At 37.7% G+C, this 25317-nt stretch overlaps 1 protein-coding gene across 1 annotated transcript in view; it reads left to right on the forward strand.

Moving 5' to 3' along the window:
* LOC150082061 (magnesium transporter NIPA2-like) overlaps positions 1–25317 on the forward strand; it is a 226000-nt gene that overhangs the window by 183133 nt on the left and 17550 nt on the right. The window contains exon 6 of the mRNA XM_090379950.1: positions 13878–13968. Within this exon, the coding sequence (XP_090236076.1) occupies positions 13878–13968 (91 nt within the window). The remainder of the gene's footprint in view (positions 1–13877; positions 13969–25317) is intronic.

Raw genomic sequence — 25317 nt, forward strand, 5'->3', positions numbered from 1 at the left:
TTCAAAGGAAAACACAAGATTGGTCAAGAAGTTCAATGAATGTTGCAAAAAATTATTTTCATTCAATGATAAATTTCACGTTGTTAATGTTCTTCAATATAATGACCGTCTGAAACCACACACATGTTCTAACACATTCTTTTTTGTAGTCTATCTTGTTTCAATTTCTCGAACTGACCCAAACTGACTTAGAAGGTGTGGACTCAAGTCCACACCTTCTAAGCTCTTCTTCATAGGTGCATCTCATATAATCTGGTCACCTTTCTTTGAACCCACTCCAGTAGTTCTAGTCATTTTTAGGTGTGGTATCGAAACCTGAATACAATATTCCAAATGCAGCCTAACCATAATCTTGTAAAGATAAATAACGATGTGTCCCTCTTCCTACTAGCAAAGGCCCTATAAATGATAAACAGGATACCACATGCCTTCCTAGCTGTCTGTTTACACAGCATGGAAAATCACATGTCAGATTGAATAATAGTACCTAAACCTAAGTCTTTTTTTGTTTTAAACCACTTTAGCTCCCCCCTCCCTATCTTATGACTGCATTTTGGTTACAGGATTTCTGTTCCCAAAATGCATAATCTTACATTTAAAAGCATTAAATGTTAGCTGCCATTTTCTGGCCATATATACAACCAGTCCTAGTCTTTTGAAGCAGAATGGCCTGGCCTAAATTGTTTGGAACCCTTCTTATCTTTAAATCATCAGAAAACTTTGAAAGCTTCCATTCGATATCCTCATTACCATCATCATGAAATTAGAAATGGGGGGGGGATGAAATAGCATTTCAGCATAAGATCGGTGTTTTGACCTATCTCATATCCTCTAGCCAGCCTGCAGTCCAGCATAGGATTTTACCATAACTCTGGCTTCTGCCTTCTTTATATAGCAGCTGACAAAAAAAAAAAAAAAAAAATGCCATCAGCATGACCTTCATGTGTGGTTTTGATTGTCATTCCATTTTTAGCCTTGGTGACATAATTGTTTTCCATTGAAATCTTTGAATCTTGGGGATCATATTATCCATACACCCAAGACTCAACACACAATTTTTGTTAAAAATGTGGAAAGTGACTCAGTTTGCTTGATAAACTTATGAAATAAGGACTTGATGTTGTCTTTGATCTCGAGTGAGAATGCATAGAACAGATTTGTTCTATTCACTCACTTGCATTATTAGCATTAGTAGAGGCATATGATGCAACAAAGCAAGCTTATGCGGCATCAGCCGAAAGGGGGAAAAAAAAAAAAACTCTCCCATTTCACCCCTCCATTCATTCCGAATACCTGTTCAGCTCAGCCTTAAATTTATTTAGGCTATCAACTTCCACAACAAAGGATGGAAGTCTGTTCCACCAACCAACTACCTGCTGGCTAAAGGCAAATTTCCTCCGGACATCTATTCTACAACTGTCTTTCCTCAGTTTCAATCTGTGTCCCCCTCAGGTTCTTAATCTGAACAAGAGGAAGAATCCCATCAGCATTCAGCTTGCTCAAGTCATTCAAGGCCTTATACACCTCAATCAGATCACCTCGCAGGTGCCTAGTCTCCAGACACTGTAATTTGCAAAACTTAAGCCTTTCTTCGTAAGAGCAACCCTTTGTTCCACTTACCAATCTCGTTGCCCTTCTCTGTACTCGTTCCAGCAGCTCTACATCCTTCTTAAAATGAAGGCTCCAGACCTATATACAGTACTCAAGGTGTGGCCTGACCATTGCCTTATACAAGGGGATAATCACCTCCTTATCCCTGCTAGAAAAATTCCTGTATATCATTGACAAGACACCATGAGCTACTCTTGCAGACCATCTGCATTGCTCAAAAAACTTCATATCTGCCTGCACAATTATCCCCAGGGCCTTTTCGTTCTCCACCACTGTCAGTGTAGTGCCTCAGAGTTGATATGCTACTCTGGGGTAACTGCTTCCATATGTAGTACTTTACATTTGTCAATGTTAAACTTCATTTGCCACCTCTCAGCCCATCAGCTCAACTTTTCTAGATCCTGTTGCAGCAGCGTATTGTCATTAGTGTCCTTAACAACCTTGCCAATCTTCGTATCGTCTGCAAACTTGGACATTAAGCTTGATATACCTTCATTGATATCATTGATAAATATTGAAAACCACAATGGACCCAGCACTGAACCCTGAGGAACTCCACTAACATTAGTCCACAACGAGTAGTGCCCATTGATAACCACCTGCTGTCTTCTTCCACTTAACTATCCCTTTATCCAAAGCAGTAACTTGCCCTTAATGCCACATTGCTCTAGTCTGTATGGCAGTCTTTTATGTACAACAGTATGAAAAGCCTTCCTGAATTCCAAGTATACAAAGTCAAAATTATTTTTTGCATCCTGTTCCTTGGTCATTGCATTATAGTAACCTATCATATTGGTTAAACAAGACTGCCCTTCAAATCCATGCTGTGATTGCAGTATAATTGCATGCATATCAAAATGGTCCTGTATTACTTCTCTAACCAGTGATTCCATTATTTCCCTGGAACAGACATTAAGCTAACAGGTTTGTAATTACTCGTGTTGCCTTTTGAACCCCCTTTATGAATTCAAGATATATTTGCACTTCTCCAGTCCATAGGGACTGCCCCCTGAATCCAAGGATGCTCTCATAATTATTGCTAAAGGTTTGCTTACCTCTTTTGCTACCTCTTAATATAATTGGATAGATTCCATCTGCCCCTGGTGCTTTTTTTTTATGTCCATCCTCAACGATTTCTCCTCCACTTTCCTTTCAGTTATTACAAAGTCATTTAACTGCTCATTAAAGTTTGATAAACTTCTGTCATCCCTTCCCTAAAGAATTCCTCATGTGTGAATTTACATTCACACGAGTCAATGTAGTGTGTGAATGTGTGAATCTACATTCACAAATGCAAAATACCTATTCAATTTGTCTGCAAAACCTGAGCAGGGTCATCAACTTACAGACATCAAGTTGGCCCAATATCTTTCAACCCCTTCTTTCTACTGTTAATATATGCATAGAAGTTTTTGCTGGTTTTTCTTTGCCAGAGACTTCTCATAATCTGCCTTATCTTGCCTCCTCTGTGACTTGAATAGAGACTTATTTATATCTACCATTGGCTTCTGTATCTCCTGATAATTTATTAGCATTGGTACAGGCATACAATGAAAGAAAGCAAGCTTATGCAGCATCAGCCAAAAAAAAAAAAAAATCCCCATTTCACTGATCCATTCATTCCAAATGTTTGTCTAGTTCCACCTTGAATTTATTTAAGCTATCAACTTCCACAACAAAAGATGGAAGTCTGTTCCACTGATCAACAACCTGCTGGCTAAAGGCAAATTTCCAGACATCTATTCTACAACTGTCTTTCCTCAGTTTCAATCTGTGCCCCCCCTCAGGTTCTTAATCTGAACAAGAGGAAGAATCCCATCAGCATTCAGCTTGCTCAAGTCATTCAAGGCCTTATACACCTCAATCAGATCACCTTGCAGGTGCCTACTCTCTAGGCGCTGCAATTTGCAGAACTTAAGCCTTTCTTGGTAAGAGCACCCCTTTGTTCCCCTCATCAATCTTGTTGCCCTTGTTTGTACTCGTTCTAGCAACTCTACATCCTTCCTAAAATGAGGCCTCCAGACCTGACTCAGTACTCTAGATGTGTCCTGACCATTGCCTTGTATAACGGGATAATCACCTCCCTGCCCCTTCTAGCAAACTTCCTATATATATCATTGACAAGACTACATGACCAGCCCTGGCAGCCTGTCTGCACTGTCAGCGAACTTCATATTTGACTGCACAATTACCCCCCAGTCTTTTTCACTTTCCACTTCACTGAGTGTAGTACCATACAGTTGGTAAATTTCTCTTCCGTTATTGCTACCCATATGCAGTACTTTGCATTTGTCAATGTTAAACTTCAGTTGCCGCTTCTCAGCCCATTTGCTGAAATTATCTAGATCCAGTTGGCATAGCATACTGTTGTTAACAACCCTGCCAACCTTTTTATCATCTGCAAACTTGGACATTAAACCTGAAATACCTTCATCAATATCATTGATAAATATACAAAACAACAATGGGCCAAACACCAAATCCTGGGGAGCTCCACTAATAACATTTCTCCACGAAGAGTAGTGTCCATTATAATAAATGGCCACTCTCTGTCATCTCCCACACAACCATTCCTTTATCCATTGTAGCAACTTACCCTTAATGCCATATCTCTCCAATTTGTACAGCAGTTTTCCATGTGCAACAGTATCAAAAGCTTTCCTGAAACCAAAGTATATGATATCAAAATTATTTTCGGCATTCAGTTCCTTTCAATATATCAGATTGGTATCCAATCAGATTGGTCAGACAAGACCTCCCTTTAACAAACCCATGCTGTGTCTTAAGTATTACTGCAGTCTTGTCTAGATGATCTTGCAATGCTTCTTTAACCAGTGATTCCATTATTTTCCCCAGAACACAAGTTAAACAAACAGATCTATAGTTACTTGTGTCACCTTTTGAACGCGCTTTGTGAATTGGTGATACATTTGCACACCTCCAGTCCATGGGGATCTCCCCTGAGTCCAAGGAAGCTCTCAAAATTATGGCTAAGGGTTTGCTTACTTCCTTTGCTACCTCTAATATAACTGGATAGATCCCATCCACCCCAGGTGCCTTTTTTATGTTTGATTTCAACAATTTCACCTCCACTTTGCTCTCAGTTATTACAAAATCACTTAGCTCCCTGTTACAGTTTGATAAACTTCTGGCACTCCCTTCATTGAATAACTCCTCATGTTTGAATGTAGATGCATAATACTCATTCAATTTATCAGCTACCTGAGCATGATCATCAATAGTCAGCCCATCTATGTTAAGTTGTCCAATCTGATTCATCCCTTTCCTTCTATATTTTACATAAATAAAGAACTCTTTGCTGTTTTTCTTTGCATCCTTTGCCAAGGATTTCTTGTAATCTGCCTTTGCCTGCCTAACCTCCTTTGTGACTTGATTACAGACTAGTTTATATCTACCAGAGGCTTCTGTGTCACCTGATACTTTATATGCATCCCATATATTTTTCTTCTCTGCCACAAGCCTCATAGTTCATCTGACATCCATTTAGGCCTAAACCTTGAACAGTATTTCTTATTTGGAATAAAAAGCCTAGTAGCCTCCAAAATTAAGTCCCTGAAGGCTTCCCATTTAGAATTCAACGTTGGTAACATCATTAGTTGATCTCACTTTACAGAATTTAAAAACTGTCTGAGACTCCTGTAGTCACCTTTACGAAAGCAATAGCCCTTCCCTTTAGCCTTGATGGTGGTTGCATTTTTATGTAAATCCCACATCAGTACATTGTGATCACTATCACGCAGTGGTTCCTTTATTTTCAAATTCTTAATGCATGAATAATCACTGCTGATAATCAGATCAAGAATATTACTTCCTCTGGTTGCCTCTCGAACATGTTGCTATAGAAAACAGTCATCCAATAAATCCACAAAAGTCTTGCTAGTGTGTGAGTGACCAATCCACAAGTTCCAGTTGATATCTGGAAAGTTAATCCCCCGTTATAAGACATTCTGATTTACTGGCCCACTCTCTTTCTCTGCACAATTGCTCATCAGATTCATTAGGCCTATAACACATACCTACTCTCATTTTTCCTTTCCCAGTGCTTATGTCATACCAAACAGACTTAACATTGCATTGTCCACCAACATCAATTGGATGCACTTCCTTAGATTTTGTGATTCTTAACTAACAGCATAACCCCTCATCCCTTCCTGTCTTGTCTTGTCTATCCTTTCTGTACACATTGTACTCCCCAAATTGCAATTCTTCACTGCTTATGTCTGTGTGACACCACGTCTCTGATATCCTAACAATATCTGCCTTTGATGTCTTGACTGGCACTTCAAGCTTGTCAAATTTATTAACTATATAAATTCCATCATTGGTGTATATGCAAGTATACATGCACCTGTTTCTACTCTTAGTTACACTAACACAGCCCATGTATTTATTTGTTACACTATGACTCCCAGCAATACTGGAAATCTCCATTGCCTTGCTTTCCAGGCTCCTGCTCATTCTAACAGAAGCAGTGCAAGAATCACTTTTGCCTCTGCCTGTGGCCACTGTTAACATTTTAGTCTGTGTATCCACTCCCCCCCCCAAGCTAGCAGTTTTCCGACCCATTTAATACTGCCTCGATAGCATCAGCAAATATTCTTGCAACCTTTCTATTTAAGTGTACCCCATCCCTGTAGAAGCAGTCTCTCCTGTCAACAAGCACAGACCAGGCTGAAAAAAATTCTACTGCTTGAGCCTTATATGCAACCCATGCACTTTTCTTCTCTGCCACTTGTCACAAAAGTTCATCTGACACCCATTTAGGTTCAAGCCTTGAGCAGTATTTCGTTTTTGGTAAGAAAAGCATAGTATCTTCTTTGATTACTTCTCTGAATATTTCCCATTTAGAATTTGCTGTTGGTAACATCATGAATTGGTCCCACTGCTCACAATTTAAAAACTATCAGACCTCTGTAGTTACTCTTATGAAAGCAAAAACTTTTCCCTCTACCTACGTCTTTAATTAAATGCCACATTAATACACTGTGATCGAGGCCATCCTGTGGGTCCTTCCCTGCAGATTCTTAATGCATGATGAATGACTGCTGATAACCAGATCAAGAGTATTGCTTCATCTTGTTGCCTCTCTAACATGCTCCTGTAGAAAACAGTCATCCAAGAAATCCACATTTTCACTGTGTGAGTGACCAACCCACAAATTCCAGTCACCGTCTGGAAAGTTAAAATTTCCTATTATGAGACATTCTGATTTGCTGGCCCACTCTATTTCCCTGTATAGCTGTTTGGTATACTCATCACCATAATTAGGCCTATAACATAGTCCTACTCTCAATTTTGTTTTCCCCAAACTGACTTAACATTGTACTCATCACCCAAATCAACTGAATGAACTGCCTTAGATTTAATATTCTTCTTGACTAAGAGCATAACCCTTGCACCTCTCCTGTCCTCTTTGTCCTTCCTGTATACATTGTACTCCCAGAATACTTCCCTAAGCACATGATGATTAGGGAAGTATTCTGCACACACACATCTTGCCTCGGCTGCATTGCATCTAGCAAGTTCATATGTGAGCTGCGTCTACCATCTCTTGATTTGAATATGCCTCCATTATCACAGCAAATGCACAGTATCAAAATGTTAATAACAAGCTCCAAATATAGTGCCCTTGTCAGGAGAACTAACTGAAATCACTCAAAGAACACTAAGAGATTTTGTTTACATAGCAAGGCCCCTCTATAAGATATTGAGCATTATTTGTAAACAGTTGAATGGCGCCAGCTGTGCTAACTAAGTTTTTGGAAAGAATTACTGGAATACAAAAATGGCTGTGACTCAGAAATAAGGCAAAATCAGACCTATACTTACATGAACCTTTTTTTTTTATTATTGTTTTTAGATCCCGAATCCAACCCTGGAGTGGGTCTGACTTGTTATGATACGCCCCGTGTAATCTTTACTGTACACAAGTGATATACAATATGCCCTTCACAGCAACGATGCTACTGATTAAAATCATCCAGAACAAATTTGTTGATGTAATTTTCTTAAGAAGTGCATAGTGCACACATGTCTGTTCTTTGAATCTCTATACATGTTGTCATCATATGCCTCTGTAAAATACCCGACTAAAACTTCCTAATTTTCCAGTACTGTGGGTACTGAACTAAAGCTGGGAGCACCCTGCCATTTACTTAAATTCATCCAGATTTTAAAATTTTAATTCAGAAGAAGAAAAACATTTAATTTAAGAAATTGAATGTGCCCAAAATGTAATGCACTGCATACTTTGCCTAACTTGTTTCCATTCACACATGAGAACTCCTTATCCCCATTTTTAATTCTCTTGTACAAATACTCAGTTCTCTTGAAATTTGTGATGATGCATGGTTATTATTATTAGTGTTCTGCCATGGGCAGGCCAGCCTACATATACACTCAGTAACTATTTCACTGTATCTCCTCATCCTCAACCTCTTCTTCATTTTCCCATATCTACCATTTCCCCCTCCTCTCATTTCATCTATCATAGTTGTCCTCAATCTCCCTCTGGGCTTATCCCCCCAACTTTTCCTTTCATCAATTCATCACCTTGCACCTCATGTCTAATCCAGTTTCTCTTCTGCCTTTTCATTATTTCAGTCAAACATGCTAGCTCACCTGTTCTATTTTATGTCCTCCTATTCTAATATTGAGGTGAGTTACTTAAAAAGCTCTTGCTTATTTTTAAAATACTAAATTAGTAAGACCCTGTAACTAAAAGCCATTGAGCTATAATTAATGTTAGTATTATCTCCTCTAATTAATGTTAGTAGTGACAAATGATGCAAAAAAGGTTATACGGCATCAGCCAAAAAAAAAAAACCTTCCCACATCACCTGTAAAACTCTTCTAATGATTTGTTTAGTTCTTCCTTAAATTTTTTTCACACTACCTGCTGACTGAAAGCAGATTTACGCGTGCACACACACACACACACACACACACACACACACACACACACACACACACACACACACACACACACACACACACACACACACACACACGTATCCTGCAACCATCCTTTCTCAATTTAAATTTGTTTTCTCCTATGAGTTGCCTGAGCAAGAGGAAGGATGCTATCAGTGTGTTGTCTAGGAGAAACAATTGATATTACCAACAGATTGTCAGATTTTAAGGGAGGTAAAGAGTATTATTATTCATGTGGAGACCAACAATATTGAACATGCCTGACTATGCTGAAAAACTGCCACGAGTTAGGTCAGGATGCGTGTCTGCAATTGTGCCCAGACATGATAAGAAGATTATATGCTGAAAGCCTTGTGGGTGAACTCAAGACTTGAAGGAATCTGCAAGGCTGTAGAGGGGAAATTTTTATTGGTGTGGCCAGCATTTGTAGGTAGAAGGAATCTAATTTGTAGAGATGGTACTCATTTGAACAAAGGTGGTGCGCACATTTTTGCCAGTATCATTGAGAATACCTTAAGGGTTCAGAGAAACTGCTAGTTATGGGGGAGAAGGGTAATTTAGATCTGCATTTATCTGATGATATTGATCAAAGTAATGCTTGCACTCACTTCAAGGATTCTTGTTTGTTGTCACAACAGCTGATGTTGATCAGGGTAGCAGCATTTCAAATAAGGTAACTATGTAATTCCACAGTTTGTGGAATTATGCAGCTTATTTAGGTTTGTATTCCAAGCTTTATCCTTCCCTCTCATTTGAGGGGGAAGATAAAGCTTGGAATACAAACCTAAATAACTTCAGTTGGTGTGTCAGGGTAGTAAACTATACATTACTTAGTCTTAATTTTGTCTACAGTAATGTCAGGAGCATTGTCAATGAAATGACTGAATTTGGACAACTAATCTTGACATAATAGGGCTGACAGAAATGTGGTGCCACTCAGAAATTGGGGTTGATGAATTCCACTATGGTATGTGTAATGTATTTAGGAAAGATAGGGAAGATAAGTAACCTCCCTGAAGTCTGAAGTAACCTGCCACCATCGAATCTGTGTGCTGTGAGTTAGTTGGAGGCAAAGGTATAATAAGAGTGGGAGTAATCTACAGACCAGAAGATTGTGAAGAATATGATGAGAGTTTTTATATGCAGATGAAATGGGCAAGCAAATGTGAATGTCTTATTATGGGTGACTTTAATATGCCCCAAATTGATTGAAATAAATGGGAGGGAAACTCACCATGAAAAAAAAAAAATTTTAAATAAAAACTAGATGGTTAGTATTTGTACCAGCATGTTAGAGAAAGTACTAGGGATGAAAATATTCTTGACCTCATCATTACTAATGAATCAGATGACATCACAGAGCTTAAAGTACAGGAACCATTGTCAGGAAGTGATTAATCGTGCAATCATCAGCTGGATGATGAAGAAAGATGCAGTAGTTAAAGGTAAAGGCACAGATTTTAACTTCAGAAGAAGGGACTTTGACAGTTTAAGGTGCTATATGGCATCTATGAATTGAGCTTATTGCTGAAGAAGAGTGAATACATTTGAATTACATAATACTTTTAAAGCAAAAATCACAGAAGCCATGAACGCATACATACCATTAAGAAAATATTGCAGGAGAAGGATGCCAAATGGATGTTTGCAGAGCTGGCTGGTCAAATAGAACCGAAAAAAATAGAATGGGTAGTTACGAAGCAATAAAAAGTACTGAAGCCAACAACAGATACAAGTTGATCTGTAATAGTACCACAAATAAGGTTAGAGAGGCCAAGGCTATGTATGAGAAAACACTAGCTAATCGTGCAAAGAATGGAGACAAGGAATTTTTCACATATGTGAATACAACAAAGAAGAAAGCTAATCAGGTTTGACTCTTGTGCACTGGGTGTGGGATATGCTTAGATAACCCAGCCGAGGTTGCATATGAACTGAATAAGTACTTATCGGTCTTTACTGATGAAAACCCCTTCGTGCTGAGAAGAGGCTGTGCAAGTGAAACCGAGCCATATGAAATTAGTGATTTCGAAGTTTGTTTGTTTATTAGAAAAACTTTTGAGCATAAAAGCAAGCTCCCAGAGTTGATAGCATGTACCCATTAGTTTTGAGGGAGACTGCAAGAAAGTACATTGAACCATTGAGGTTAATCATGCATCTTTCAGCTCGGGGGGAAAGATTCCTTTTGGACTGGAGAAGTGCTAACCTATCACCAATATAAAAAGATGGTTCTAAGAGTGAAGTTGATGACTACAGACCTGTTAGTCTGACTTCAGTGGTAGGAAAAATTTCCAAGGCAGTGATTAAGAGTTCAATCCAGGGACATTTTAGATGGATTTGGCATTCTGAAAGATATTCAACATGGTTTTATTTAGAGAAAATCATGTTTAACTAACTTTTAGGCTATTTTGACACAGTTACTTACCAGCTGGATGTAGGGAACAATTTTTACGTAGTTTATTTGGATTTTACAAAGCATTTGACTCTGTCCTTCATGAGAGGTTACTTTATAAGCTTGAACAGGTTAGGATTACTGGTAAAATTCAAGATGGATTGCTGGGTGGCAGAAGGTTGTGATTAATATATATTCTTCGGATTGGTGTGATGTCAGGAGTGGGTCCCACAAGGATCGATTCTTGGACCACCGTTGTTTATCACTTTCATAAATGACATTGAAAAACAGATAGAACATGTGATGTCAGAATTTGCAGACAACGTAAAGATTGGTAGAGTCACTAATGATCAGAGCAGCGCACCTTCAGGATGACTTGAACAGGCTTCAAGAATGGTCAGAAAAGTGGCAGTGGCAGTTGAGTTTTTAATGCAGCAAAATGGTCTTACATTTGGGGAAGAGCAATCCTGATATAAATTATACATTTGGTGGAGTTGAATTAAAAACAGTAGACGAAGAAAGGGATCTGGGAATTACAATATGGGCAGATATGAAGTTTTCTGAACATTGTAAACAGGCAGCCAGGAAAGCCCATGGTGTCCTATTGATGATTTATCAAACATTTTCCTGTAGAGATAGGGAGGTTATAATCCCACTGTATAAAGCAATTGTAAGGCCATGTTTGGAATGCTGTGTTCAAGTATGGAAACGTCATCTGAAAAAGACATTGAGCTTCTTGTAAGGGTCCAAAGATGGACAACTTGAATGATGAGATCACAAAAAGATAATCTTATGAGGAAAGACTAATTATGTAGGCAACTGTGTTTGGCAACCAGGCACCTCAGAGTTGACCTGATTTGTGGTTTATAAGGCACTAAGAGGGATTAGTAAAATGAATGAAGTTGGAATTTTCACTGTTATAAAGAATTCCAGAACTAAGGACCATAAATTCAAATTATAGGGATTGAGGTTTAGATTAGATCAGCAGTTCCCAACCTTTTTTGACCCACAAACCCCTTTCAACATAATATTTTTATTGCGAACCACTAAGCCTATATTCTCTGAAATCGTATAATAGTTCTGAATTTTTACTATAAAATATTTCCAGTACTACGTTTTTATAATCAATATTGCATAATAATAAAAATTAAGTACCTCTACATAACAATGGTCTCTGAGAATTAAAAAAACAATTTGTATGGAAAACTTATTTAACATGATATACTGTAAGATAGTAAACTAATTATAAAGAATTGTGGGAGATGTGGTTTCTTTTGTTGGCAATTCTTTACTTTATATTTAATTTTATTTTACTGTATTGTTTATTATTAGTTATATTTTGTAGTTTACAAAAATATACCTATGTAAATCTAAGCAGACACCATTACAGAATTTTTAGTGCAAACCCCCTTGAGCACTTTTGCAGACCCCCCTCAAGGGTTCACAAACCACCAGTTGGAAACTGCTTGATTAGAGGTAGTAAGTTTCTTTTAGCCAGTGAATCATCGATTTCTGGAACAAGTTGTCCTCATAGGTAGTTGAGGCTAGCAGTTTGAACAAATTCAAAGTTATGTGTTACCTGTATGAGGATGGAAGCATATAATTTTTATTTTCTTATCTACGGTGTGGTTTTTTTTTTTGCCAGTGCTACAAAAGCCTGTAGCTTCCTTACTCTATTTGGCAATTACTATTAAACACCTCAATGAGATCTCCTTTGCAGGTGATCCTATTTCAGTATCTGTTACATGTTTTTCTTACTACTCGCATAACTTTTGTATTCTCAATATTTATTTTTATTGCAAATCTATTACAACTATTCTTTAGCCTAATAAAACACTTTCTGCAATCCTTTCTCAGAATCTGCTACCAGTGTCATATCATCCACAAATCGTCAAACGCTTTAATAATTTTTCCATTCAGTTTCACCCCTTAAAATTCTTAGTCATCCATATTTCTATTATCAAGTACCTCTTTAACCATGATATAATAGTATAAAGTTTGTTCATAAATGATTTAAACTTATTAAACCCCACAACAGATTTAACTGTACCTGCAACAAAGTTCTGTTTGTTATTTGGTTTTTAGGAGCATTAGCAACTAAGGCCATATTGCTCTGGGGATATGCGGTGGTCATTCCCTGACCTTTCCACATCCTCTGTATTTGGTGGGCACGGGCTCGAACCCCAGTCTAATCAAGAAGCATGTGCTACGCACTGCTGCTCCTCCCCACCTGGCTATGGAGGCACCATAACAAAGTTCTAATTGATGAATACCACTGTCAAATCAAGGCCTCCATAGCCGAGTGGTCAGGAGCGGGAGTGCGGTAGCACACACTCCTTGAGTAGACCGGGGTTCAAGCCCCTGGCTGCTAAATACGGTCGATCTGCCAACCCGCAGATCGACCGTATTTAGTCTTAAGAGAAATTTTTCAAAAAATGTGGTGGCTCATCCCCAGGATGTTTGAAGAAACTGTTAAATTTATTAGGATTTGAATGGCTTTGTGAATGTTTGATTATTATATTATAGTTTCAAATATATTTGCATTTATAAAACTTCATATTTCTTTAATGTATCTGTTTTAGTGGGAATTGGAGAAGCAGCCAATTTTGCAGCTTTTGCCTTTGCACCAGCTAGTTTGGTTACTCCGTTGGGTGCTCTCAGTGTCTTAGTAAGGGGGGGGGGCTCACTAATCCTTCTCACCGAGAATCTCTGGATTCACTCTGCTACCACTGCTCAACCATCATAGTTAGTCTTAAGAGAAATTTTTCAAAAAATGTGGTGGCTCATCCCCAGGATGTTTGAAGAAACTGTTAAATTTATTAGGATTTGAATGGCTTTGTGAATGTTTGATTATTATATTATAGTTTCAAATATATTTGCATTTATAAAACTTCATATTTCTTTAATGTATCTGTTTTAGTGGGAATTGGAGAAGCAGCCAATTTTGCAGCTTTTGCCTTTGCACCAGCTAGTTTGGTTACTCCGTTGGGTGCTCTCAGTGTCTTAGTAAGGTATGTTTTTTTTTTTTGTTTTTTTTCTCTTCTCTCTCTCTCTCTCTCTCTCTCTCTCTCTCATATATATGTATATAAACAGCTCAAGTTTATAGGCCACATTACCAAAAATTGTAAAAGTATTTTATAAGGATATTCCCATTTATAGTATGAGGTTCAACATAAACATCAATTCTCTATGCTCACAGACAGGTTTTGAACCTAGCTTTGATTTGAGTCAGCAGTATGCATTTCAGAATTCTGATTCACATGTGATTTAAATACTGAGAGTTGTTTATATATGGTGCTTCCGTAGCCAGATGGGCAGGAGCAGCACACGCTTCTTGATTAGACCGGAGTTCGAGCCTGTGACCACCAAATACAGAGGATGCCGAAAGGTCAGGGAATGACCACCCCATATCCCCGGAGCAATATGGCCTTAGTTGCTAATGCTCCTTAAAAAAAACAAATAACAAACAGTTGTTTAGATTACCTGCTTTTTTTTTTTTTTTTTTTTCCCCCTCCTACCCACATCAGAAATACCATGATATAGTCTGAATACACTCCCCAACGCTAAGCTGTGTTATGAGTTAAACTGACTTATCTTTTGGCATCTTATTCAAAATTAGTAGTACTTTCCATATTCTCACATTAGTGGATGGGTGCCCTTTTGTTGGTTTGGTTGGGAGTGTGGGTTGTAACTTGTTTCTTGAGTAAAATTCATGGGTGCAAGTAATTTTATTTTGTGTATTGTCTAAAAAAACAAAGGTAAATGCCTGTTTATAATTTGAAACTCCCTGATATAGATAAAATGACTTGCATGTTTTAAAGCTGTTTTCTGATTGATTGGATGCAAGTCTTTGATCAGGTGTTTATAGAAGTTCAGAACATTTCCTCTGAAATTAGCTGATCATTGCTGTGCAAATCAATAAATTGCCATTTATCCTTTTGGTTTGTCTCTAGCTTAAGGAATTTATTCATATTTAATATAACCGAGTGGCAACCAGTATGTGGTTTTCAATAGCCCATCAAAATTATTAAATATGATGGAAACATTTCATAAAAAACTTTAATTATATATTTAAAAATTCTTGTTTGGCAGTATGTACAGAACTGGTTCATATTATGTACGAATACTTGAGAACTATAAATTGAACAAATTTTTGCAACCTTTCATCCTTGGCTAGCGCAAACCAACTAAAACTATTTGGTAAACAAGTAATGTTATCAAAAATTTCAGGGGTGATTTCTCCCCACCCCTTCCCTAATGATACTCATGAGTAGTGCAGTGTTTGCAAAATGGACCATTTCCTCTTTCATGTTATGGCAGCTCTATCTCTAATATTTTATGATGATAAACTGAAAAGAACATTAAGTGCTCTGCTTTTTATACCTACTTTGTGAAATGTTACTGGAAATTACTGCACATTTCCCACTGTTCTTATACTTGATTAATGTGGTCCATTATTTCTTCCATCAAGTCCAAATTGTGTACAGCCATCCACACAATAGGGATGCAGTTAACTAGTTTTGTGTGATTTCCAAGTGAGCAAAATAATTGTATATCTGTCTAGGTTGTCAATGATTTGGATATTTTTGTGCCTAATGCCTTGCAGCTGCAGCACCATTTCATATTCATATACACAATACTGGATCCATATTAGCTACCTCAGCTAATGAGTATTCCATAATAACTTTATTTTTTTATTTTTTTTTGTTTTATGAAAACACCAAATCCTATAGTACTATACTCAGTAGCGTAGCTAGCCTTTTTCGGGCCTGGAGGCAAAGAACATGTTCGGCCCCCTACTTAATTAATGAAAATTGCAAAAACAGGAGACAGCCAAAGATGCCGGGCTCCTAAAGGGCCCGGAGGCAATTGCCTTGCCTGCCTACATGGTAGCTATGCCACTGACTATACTGTACAGCAAACTCTCGATTAAACGGGACACTTCAAGACTCCAAATTTAAAAAAAAAAAAAAAAAAAACAGAAATCAAAAAAATTCAAGCAATAACCAGAATGGATATAAACAGATATTTTGCAAGTCGTAAATAAGCGACAAGCAGCATTATAAGTAGTCATTGGGAGATTAGTGTACCTATTATCTTACAATCCCCGCTGTCTTCACACCCGCCACTCAAAAAAAAGAACAAATGTTTAGTTTGTTTTAGTGCATTGCAATGATTGTTGTGTTCCGTTGCAGCGCAAAAGGACAAATTTTGTTTCGTTATTTATGTCAGAGATGTCAGAATTTTTTTTATAGTAATTTTTTTTTTTTTTTTTTAGAAATCACAAAAATGATGGGTAAATGCAAAAGAGTTGCATTTTCAGTTAAACAAAAACTTGAAATTATTCAAAAGTTTGAAAACATTGCATCTGTTAAATCTCTAAGGAATCATTATAATAAGGATGTATCAAAATGGCCAAACATAAACAAGTATTGTGCAGAATTCAAATTTGTCAATGATAATATAGTAGCAACATGTTATTAGTCATTCCTGAGTTACATAAAACTCGACGAAGTAAGAAGTCCTGGAACGTATCTCTTATGTATGTCGGGGACTTGTATTTTTGGATTAACCGGGAAATCGATTATCTGGGATTTGTTTTTTACCATCTATCCTGGAAAATTGAGAGTCTACTGTATTATATATACTTAGTATTATAGTACTTCAACCCATGCACTTAGTATCGTGCATGGGTTGAAGGTTGAGAAAATGAAAGAATATTCGAAACTGTCATGCACTTAGATGACAGTAAATCTTTTATTGCAGGAAATTATATAATGATGTGCCAATACAAATTGCATTAACATGATTAAAAAGAGTGCTTACAGGAAATTAAGGTTTAAAGATTTGGGATGTTTCCTTAAACCATACAGTTTGAAATTATTATTTTATTTTTTTTATTTATTCAAACAGGGTGAATTAAGGCAACGCCCCAAATAGCACAGTTTTCTTTTTTCATAATTCGCATCATAACTCTGCAAATATCTGTTATGTTGCATTCCACTATAAATAATAACTGAACTATTACATAGTGCAAGTTTTGACCGAGACCTTTATATTTTTACACTATTCCAGTGTAATCATTTCATTTTACATCCATTTTTCAGACTAGCTGGAAGTGATGTCACAAAACTTTAACGTGATTTTTTAGAAAAACTTAAACATTTTTGAAAAACTGCTATGAATAATTATGATTCCTTTTGTTGTCAGGAACACACTGCAGAATTTTACTTGCAATTCTAAATCACCCTTATATGTGAAAGTGAACATCAGTATCATTTTTGCAAAGTTGGAAAGTCTTTTTATTCATCCTTAAGTTGTTTGTAAAATTCATTAAAAAGAACATTTGCAAAATTGATCTTGTATATTACCCTAAAGGTAAATTAATTCTGACTGTGATAAACTAGATGAATTTACTGAAGTCAGTAAATTTTTAAACTGTCATGCAGTTTTTATAAGAATACAGTCAATCCTCGTATAACACGTGTTTACACTACACGAATTCGGTCATACACGATTTATGAATAGGGGAACGATATCATATATAACACAAACCAAATTCGCTTATGCACGATTCACCTTTGTGTTTACAAGAAATGGCAGACGAATGCGGAATCACCCCAACTGAACGCAACACGATAGCAATTAAGAGAAGATTCTGAAAATGTATTTATGTTTTTTATATCAGTGAAGAGGAAACGCTTTTCGCCATAATAACGTAAAAACCCACACAATTCCAGCTATCGGTATTATTGCAAATGCAATTAAATTGAGTTTACTACCAGTTTATAACAGATACCACTAGCAGAAACGCAACTGGAAATTATTTTTATTGTTTTATGGTAGTAACCCCCAGAAATGTGCTTTAGTAAAATGTGAGCTAGTGAGGTGTTAGTGTGTCTTTCCCTTTACAGTGTTGTTTATTCAGTTGCTACAGGTGTGCAGCTTTGTTTATGTGTATCAAGCATGCCTTCTCATTTTGTAATTGTCCCTAAAAATGAGTAAAATACTTAAAAGGTGTGAAAAGGCAGCATCCTGTGAAGACACTACGGATTCAGAGAGAAAAAAGAAAAGCAATATCAATAAACAGAGCCGGACTGGGTCAAAAATTCTTACCCGGAAAATATGTAGTGGCTTCATACTAGCGTTTATGGCCAAAATCACACTGACCCACCAGGGTTACCCCAGTAAAGCTTATGGCCAGTCCGCCTCTGTTGATGGAGAAAAAATATGAAATTTTGAAACACTTTGAGCGAAATTAAGACCATGTGATATTGCACGTGCTACTGGCCTAAATGAGGCAATGCCGAGAATTAAAGATTGCAGAGAAAATAAAAACAACTTTCATTGCAGGAACAACTCGAAGTGTAATTAAAATTCATTAGATCAAGACACAAAGAATTGGAAGAGATGGAACGGCTGTCATCTGTTTGGATAGAAAATCAAACAAAAAAACAAATTTGCTTACGATAGAAGCAAAAGCATTAGCAATATTTTATTACGTAATAGTCGTAATAAAATACTTACGTATTTTATTACAATTATTTATTGTTTGGTAATGATTTGGTTACAAATGTGTGTTCAATCTTGGGTGGTCGGCTCCTAACCCTATTTTTCCCATAGGGCCTGTTATTTATATTGCATGAGGATTTCTAGGAATGTAACTATCGTGCTATACGATGACTGACTGTATCAAAGTATTCAACACTTTCATTTTTGTCAGTTTGATTTGCATAGATTGGAGTTTTGACCCTGCAGTGGATAATAAACCAAATTGAGTTTGCCCATTGTTCCATTAAGTCAGCAAAAAATACAAAATCACACAACCAGTTCCCTTATCACAAAAAATCCTCATTTGTTTTTGCTTTCTGATAAACTTTTTATTTTATTTCTTCCATCATTAGGAAAGATGGTTAATGTTATGCTGAAAAACTTTATATGCATTAACCAACATACACATGTGCAGTAGAATTATGTTCTTCTTCTGTACATGAGCCAATCAGTAAATTTTACATTTAGTTCAGGTATTTATAAATCATTTAGGAAAGATGCTAATATTATCAAGTGTACACTGTCGTAGTGGGTACTTGCACAGGATTGTCCACAGCTATAATGAATTAAAAAAACTTCCCAGTTCTTTTTTTTTTTTTTTTTTTTTTTTTTTTTTTTTCAATAAATTGAGCAGCACACAGGATTGTCCACAGCCATATTGAGTTTATCAAGGATGGAAAATAGAAAACTCTCTCTCTCTCTCTCTCTCTCTCTCTCTCATTTAAGGAAATAAATGAAAGTCTGGTGGACTGAGAATCTGAATTATAGGCAGGGAATTGTGATATAGCTAATTCAAAAATTTCTCGGCTACGTTTTTTCAATAACTTGAACACCACACAGGTCTTACATGATGCATTGCCATGCAGAATCAGTGAACTTTACATAATATTCTCTGTTGACTGTCCGACCTTGTGGAACTCAGTGGATGCAAAGAATACCTGGATGAGGCAGTGGCTTTTTTTTTTTTTTTCATTTCCATCAAATTTTCTTGGGTGATGAAGAATGGTAGTATTCAGAGTAGAATACTACCAGTCTCCATACTGTCATTCTTTCGGGTTCAAAACATAACTGTGCGTCATCAAACACTTTTTTTTTTTTTTTTTTTTTTCATATGGATATCAGCAAAGATTTAATTCGCCAACGATTGGCTTTTTCACCTTTTTTTGCCTTGTAATTTTTTTCCTTAATGTGTAAAAATAGCTTCAGCTAACTGTGCCATGTCATACCAACAATACGTGTAATCCCATCACAAGTCAGTCTTTGATCTCTTTCAGTAGTTCTTGGATTTTTTTTAATAATTACATCAGGGCTTGATCAAACACTTTTTTTTTTTTTTTTTTCCATCTGTATATCAATAAATACGTAATTCACCAATGATTGTCTTTTCACCTTTTTTTTTTTTCACCTTGTTTTTCTTCTTCAGTTTTGTGTGAAAAACTACTCCATGCCCTGCCAACACAATACATGTAGTCTCATCACAAGTGTGTCTTTGATCTCTTTCAACAGTTCTTGGATTGTTTTTAATAATTCTATCAGTTGTGGCCTAACAAAGCCATCCAAATAATTTTTGTTCATCCCTGGATTCAGCCATGAAAAAACAAATGTCTCCTGTTAGTAGTTGTATTTCTGTTAAGAGAAGCATTATGTAAGTAAACACCTCTTGCAAAAAATGGATTTCACATGCAGGTTTTCCATGTGCCATTTCAATTTTAATAAATGTTCTCTGCTCCTTAGTTAACTTTCTGTGGCCATAATCTGTTACATAGTTTCACATTTGTTGCCCACATCTTAAGCAAAAAAAAAAGTAATAACACTGAATTCGCTGGTATTTATTCCCTAATACTCAAAACAACATCTATTCTTTTTAACATCTATTCGGAAATGATCTTCGACCAAACACTGGCTGACAAGAACATCGGCATAAAAGTTAACGGACACTACATCAATAACTTAAGATATGCCGATGACACAGCACTAATAGCGGATTCAGAACAAGATTTACAGACCATCTTGAAAGAAGTGGACATAGAAAGCCAAGCATGGGGGCTACGAATCAACAAAAAGAAAACAAAGGTGATGAAGGTCAGCAGGACTGCAAGCAAAATCACGATCAAACTAAACAACGAAAAATTAGAGCAAATACACCGCTTCAAGTATCTCGGAGTACTCATTGATGACCAGCTGAACCATGAGGCCGAAATCAAAAGCAGAATTGAACAAGCCAGGCAGGCATTCACCAAATGGAGAACCCTCCTCACCGACAGAAGCTTGAACATCATGCTCAAATTACGCGCATTGAAATGCTACATCTGGCCAATACTGGTCTACGGTGTAGAAACCTGGACTCTAACATCAGCCACTACAAAAAAGCTCCAGGCCTTCGAAATGTGGCTCTACCGAAGAATGCTGAAAATTCCGTGGACAGCCAAGATAACCAATGCACAGGTCCTGCAGGACATGCACACGGAACGGGACCTGCTCAAAACCATCATCAGCAGGAAATGCAAATACCTAGGTCACATCGCTAGGAACCAACAAAAATATCACCTACTACCACTCATCCTGGAGGGAAAGATCGAAGGCAAGAAACGCCCAGGCAGACCCAAAATGGCATGGCTAGATAACATCAACACCTGGCTTCACATGACAACAGCACAAATTCTACACGCAGCGCTAGACAGAGAACAATATCAAAACGAAGTCGCAAACGCCATTCGGCAGCTTTAAAGAAGAAGAATACTCAAAAAACAAAATGCTATATGAACATAATTTACTCTAATATTTTAGAAATTATTTATAGTTGTATAGAATTTACTGACCGATCCTTGTATGTTTCTATTCAAGAAATGATTAGAACTGCCAGTGGTTTTAAAGACCCCCCCCCCCCCCAGAAAAAATCACATTCTAAAAAAAAAACACCCAACACATTATTTTTAAATAAAACATTCTTGTATAGGACTTTCTCATGTATAATATAGTGGAGAAAGATTGTCTAAGCTTTGGAATTGGATGATTTTAATTCCAATTTTTTTTTTTTTTTATGTGAAAGTTTTGTGGGTTTTCCAGTTAAATTAAGTAACTCATCAGCTTCTGCAAATCTAAATTCAGCTTCTTCATAAATCGTAAAAAGCTTCAAAAAAATAACAGCCCTTTTGTTGGTACGCTTCATTGAATTTTAAAAATTAAGAACTGAAACCTAGGTGGCTTTTAACAGACATCTTCAGCTAATTAATAAAGGAAAACCTTAATGGAGGAATAAATAGGGATGATGTGACCCACAATACAATGATTAATCTTTAATTTAATCAGATAGACTAAGATGTCAGATTGGGAGTGAGAGAAATTATTGCAATCTAATTCCAAATTAATAAAAACTCCACAGTTGCCTAATAAGGCAATTTTAAGGCCACACTTAAAATACTGTGCCCAAGTATGGAAACCATGCAAAAAAAAAAGACATTGAGCTTCTTGAAAGGGTTCAAAGATAGGCAGCCCACTTTGTGAGATCTGCAAAGGGGCGGGGCACCCATATGAGGAAAGATTTCGAATATGTGAGTTTCATCAGTCAAGTCCCCTCTAAGGTACTTGGCAAACTTAGAAGGTTGCCAAGGTCTATAATTCAGTCTGTAAGGCTCTAAGAGGAGGTAGTAAAATGGATGAAGGTGAAATTTTCACTGCTATTCAATAATTCCAGAGCGAGAGACCATAAATCGAAATTATAGGGAAAGAGATTTAGTCTGGATTGTAAGAAGTTTTCATTTAGCAGTGAGTTGTTAATGATTGGAATAAGCTACCTCCATGGATAGTGAGGCTGACAGCTTGGGGAAATTCAAAGGTCAGATAAATAGTTGGACCTTCAGATTATTTATTTTCTTTTTTTATATTTTAATTTATTTCATTTTTATTTTTAAATTTTTGTTTAGTTATTTTATTTTTTAGATAGTTTCCCTGCTGCAAGGCTAATACTAACATTAAAAAGATAAAAGTTTAAAAATTCTGTTTATACTTTTAGCATTAGCATGGGCACATGATGCAAGAAAGCAAGTTTATACAGGGTGTCTCAAAAATATTGGTACATACGTTTAGGGGAGGTAGGTAACATCTAAAAGAATGTGAATCACATAGGAACCCATAACCGGAAACGTCACTGTAAGTCGGTACACGGCGCTGGTCATCAGTTTACAAGAGGGAAAATTTCTGGTTTACTCATGCAAGCAGTAGTCGCCACACGAAGAGCATTAATCGATATACGAACTGTGAGCTGGCAGACATGTACCTAGTGTATGGATTAGCAGAGTGCAATGGACGAGCCGCTCAACGAATTTATGGAGAATGCTTCCCAGACAGACAGACATGTACCGGACCACCGTTTGTTTGCGCGTGGCGGGAGTTCGTGTCGAACTCCCGCCATGGAACGAAGTGTGTTGAATGCCATCCAGAATAATCCTACTACCAGCACACATGCCGTTGCCTCTGCCTTAGGAGTGTCTCGTTGCAGTGTACAGCGTGTCTGGCACAACGATTCCTTACACCCCTTTCATCTCCAAGGGTTCAGTTAGTGCTCCCCCAAGATCATCCTGCACGTGTGGCTTTTGTGCAGTGATTTCTCCAAGAAAGTGTTCAAGATTTGAATTTTCCAGCCTATGTTTTGTTCACAGATGAGGCTTATTTCAATCGGGAAGGCTTATTCAATCAGCACAATGCTCATGTGTGGACTCACGACAACCCACAGAGTGTGCGCCCCAATGTGGCACAACATCGCTTCGCAATAGATGTGTGGGCAGGTATGGTCGGTGATTGCTTAGTCTGCCCGTACCCATTCCTCATGAACTCCGCAAATATCGGATCTTTCTTGAACAGGTTCTACCAGGGTTACTTGACGATGTTCTAGCAAATGTGAGACTCAACATTTGGTTTCAACATGATGGGGCGCCTGTCCATTATGGAAGGTGTGTTCGTGACCATTTGAACAGGCGTTTTGGGCGTCGATGGATTGGCCGTGGTGCACCCATTGCCTGGCCCCCACGCTCACCTGATGTATCAAGCATTGATTTCTTTCTGTGGGGGGCCCTCAAATCTATCGTGTATGAATCGCCTGTGGAGACGGAAATGGATCTCATGGCATGACTCACTGCGCTGCTGCTACTGTCAAAGAAACTCCAGGTGTGTTCGACCGTGTCCTCCAATCCATGCTGCATCGGTGTCACACATGCATCGCATCTCGTGGTGGAACCTTCGAGCATCTGTTGTAACATCATGAAATGCATCCATCTCGTATTTCATTGTTAATATTATGTCGAATAAATGTTTGCCACTAATTATTGTCTTGTGTCATTTCTGCTTCTTGTGCCTTTGCTGCTACTTTCCTGTGACGTTTCCAGTTATGGGTTCCTATGCAATTCGCATTGCTTTAGATGTTACCTACCTCCCCTAAACGTTTGTACCAATATTTTTGAGACACCCTGTATATTAATATCGAATTACTGTGAACACAGAGCGAAAAGGGAACAAAATAAATTATGACAAGTTTAATAATAGAAAAAAACACATACATATATTAGATTAGATACATACAAAAAGCTTTCGGTTGTTTTTGTTAACCTTCCTCAGTCAAACTGACAGTTAAGAGTGGAACATGAGGGCGTGTACTGTCAATCATGTACATGAACTTCGTGATTAATTGTTGGATGTTGAAGCCTGTGGCTGTGATGCATGTGGACATTGCCAGCATTTGTCATTAATCAGAATTGTTGTTTTGATGATAGGGTGGACCCAACATCCACTGCTCCTGTTGACCAAAGTATTGGAGCATGTGATGCTCAATGACTCCAACCAGGCACGTCGACAATAGTGGCGGGACCTATCCACAGTCACGACATCGCGGTGTGGGTCAATGCCGTGGTGGGTTGCCCAAATGTGTTCGGCAATAGCTGAATGTAGTGTTCTACATCCGCTAAGCAGATTGCTCTTTTGTGTTCCGAAAGACGTTTTCTGAGCCGTCTCCCAGTTCCCCCAATGTAGCAACTAGTGCAGTCACAGCAAAAGATGCGGTAGACCAGACCACTTTGTAGTAAGGTGGGGACTGGTGTTTTCACTTTAGAAATGAGGGATCGTAACTTTCTGCCTGGGAGTTTTACGCATTTTATCCCATGTGATTTTAGGACCCTAGAAACCTGTTGTGATAGGTTTGGATAGTATGGGATAAAAGTGCTTGCGGTTGAGTCATTACCTTGGATGTTTCTGTTGGTCATCTACATGGCCATGTGTCTATAGGTCACACCTGTCAAGGGTATTGATGAGACAGCCACACCTAGTAAGATCCGCTTTGACCTTAGCAATTTCGGTGTGCCTCTCATTTACAGAGCTAGAGTGGGTCCAGGCACAAGTTAGCAAGGTTTGTGCAGTGCATGTGTCTGTGCTGACCGGAAGTTGGTAAATTGGCCAGCACACATTGGTTTGTCTTCAAGCACTTGCCCTCACGTCGGACAAGGGTGTCTAAGTATGGTATTGTCCGATTCTAGCTTGATGGTGAATTTTATAAAAGGCAACAGAGAATTGAGATGGTCTAAGAATTGGCCATCTGAATTTCTGGGGATAACCACAAACACATCATCCATGTAGTGACACCAAAAGGTAATGCGATCTGGTACATTCGTAAATGCACGACCGTCTAATTCCTCCATCCCGATATTTGCCATGACAACTAACTGAGGAACCCATGGCTCTGCCGTGTAGCTGTTGGTAAATGGAGTCGTTGAACATAATTGCACCACCTGTTAAGCACAGTCTGAGGGCGGTGGAGATATTGT

Source organism: Mastigoproctus giganteus, chromosome 8 (genome assembly GCF_048544385.1).
Source record: "Mastigoproctus giganteus isolate SK-2022 chromosome 8, ASM4854438v1, whole genome shotgun sequence".
In the NCBI taxonomy this organism is placed as follows: domain Eukaryota; kingdom Metazoa; phylum Arthropoda; class Arachnida; order Uropygi; family Thelyphonidae; genus Mastigoproctus; species Mastigoproctus giganteus.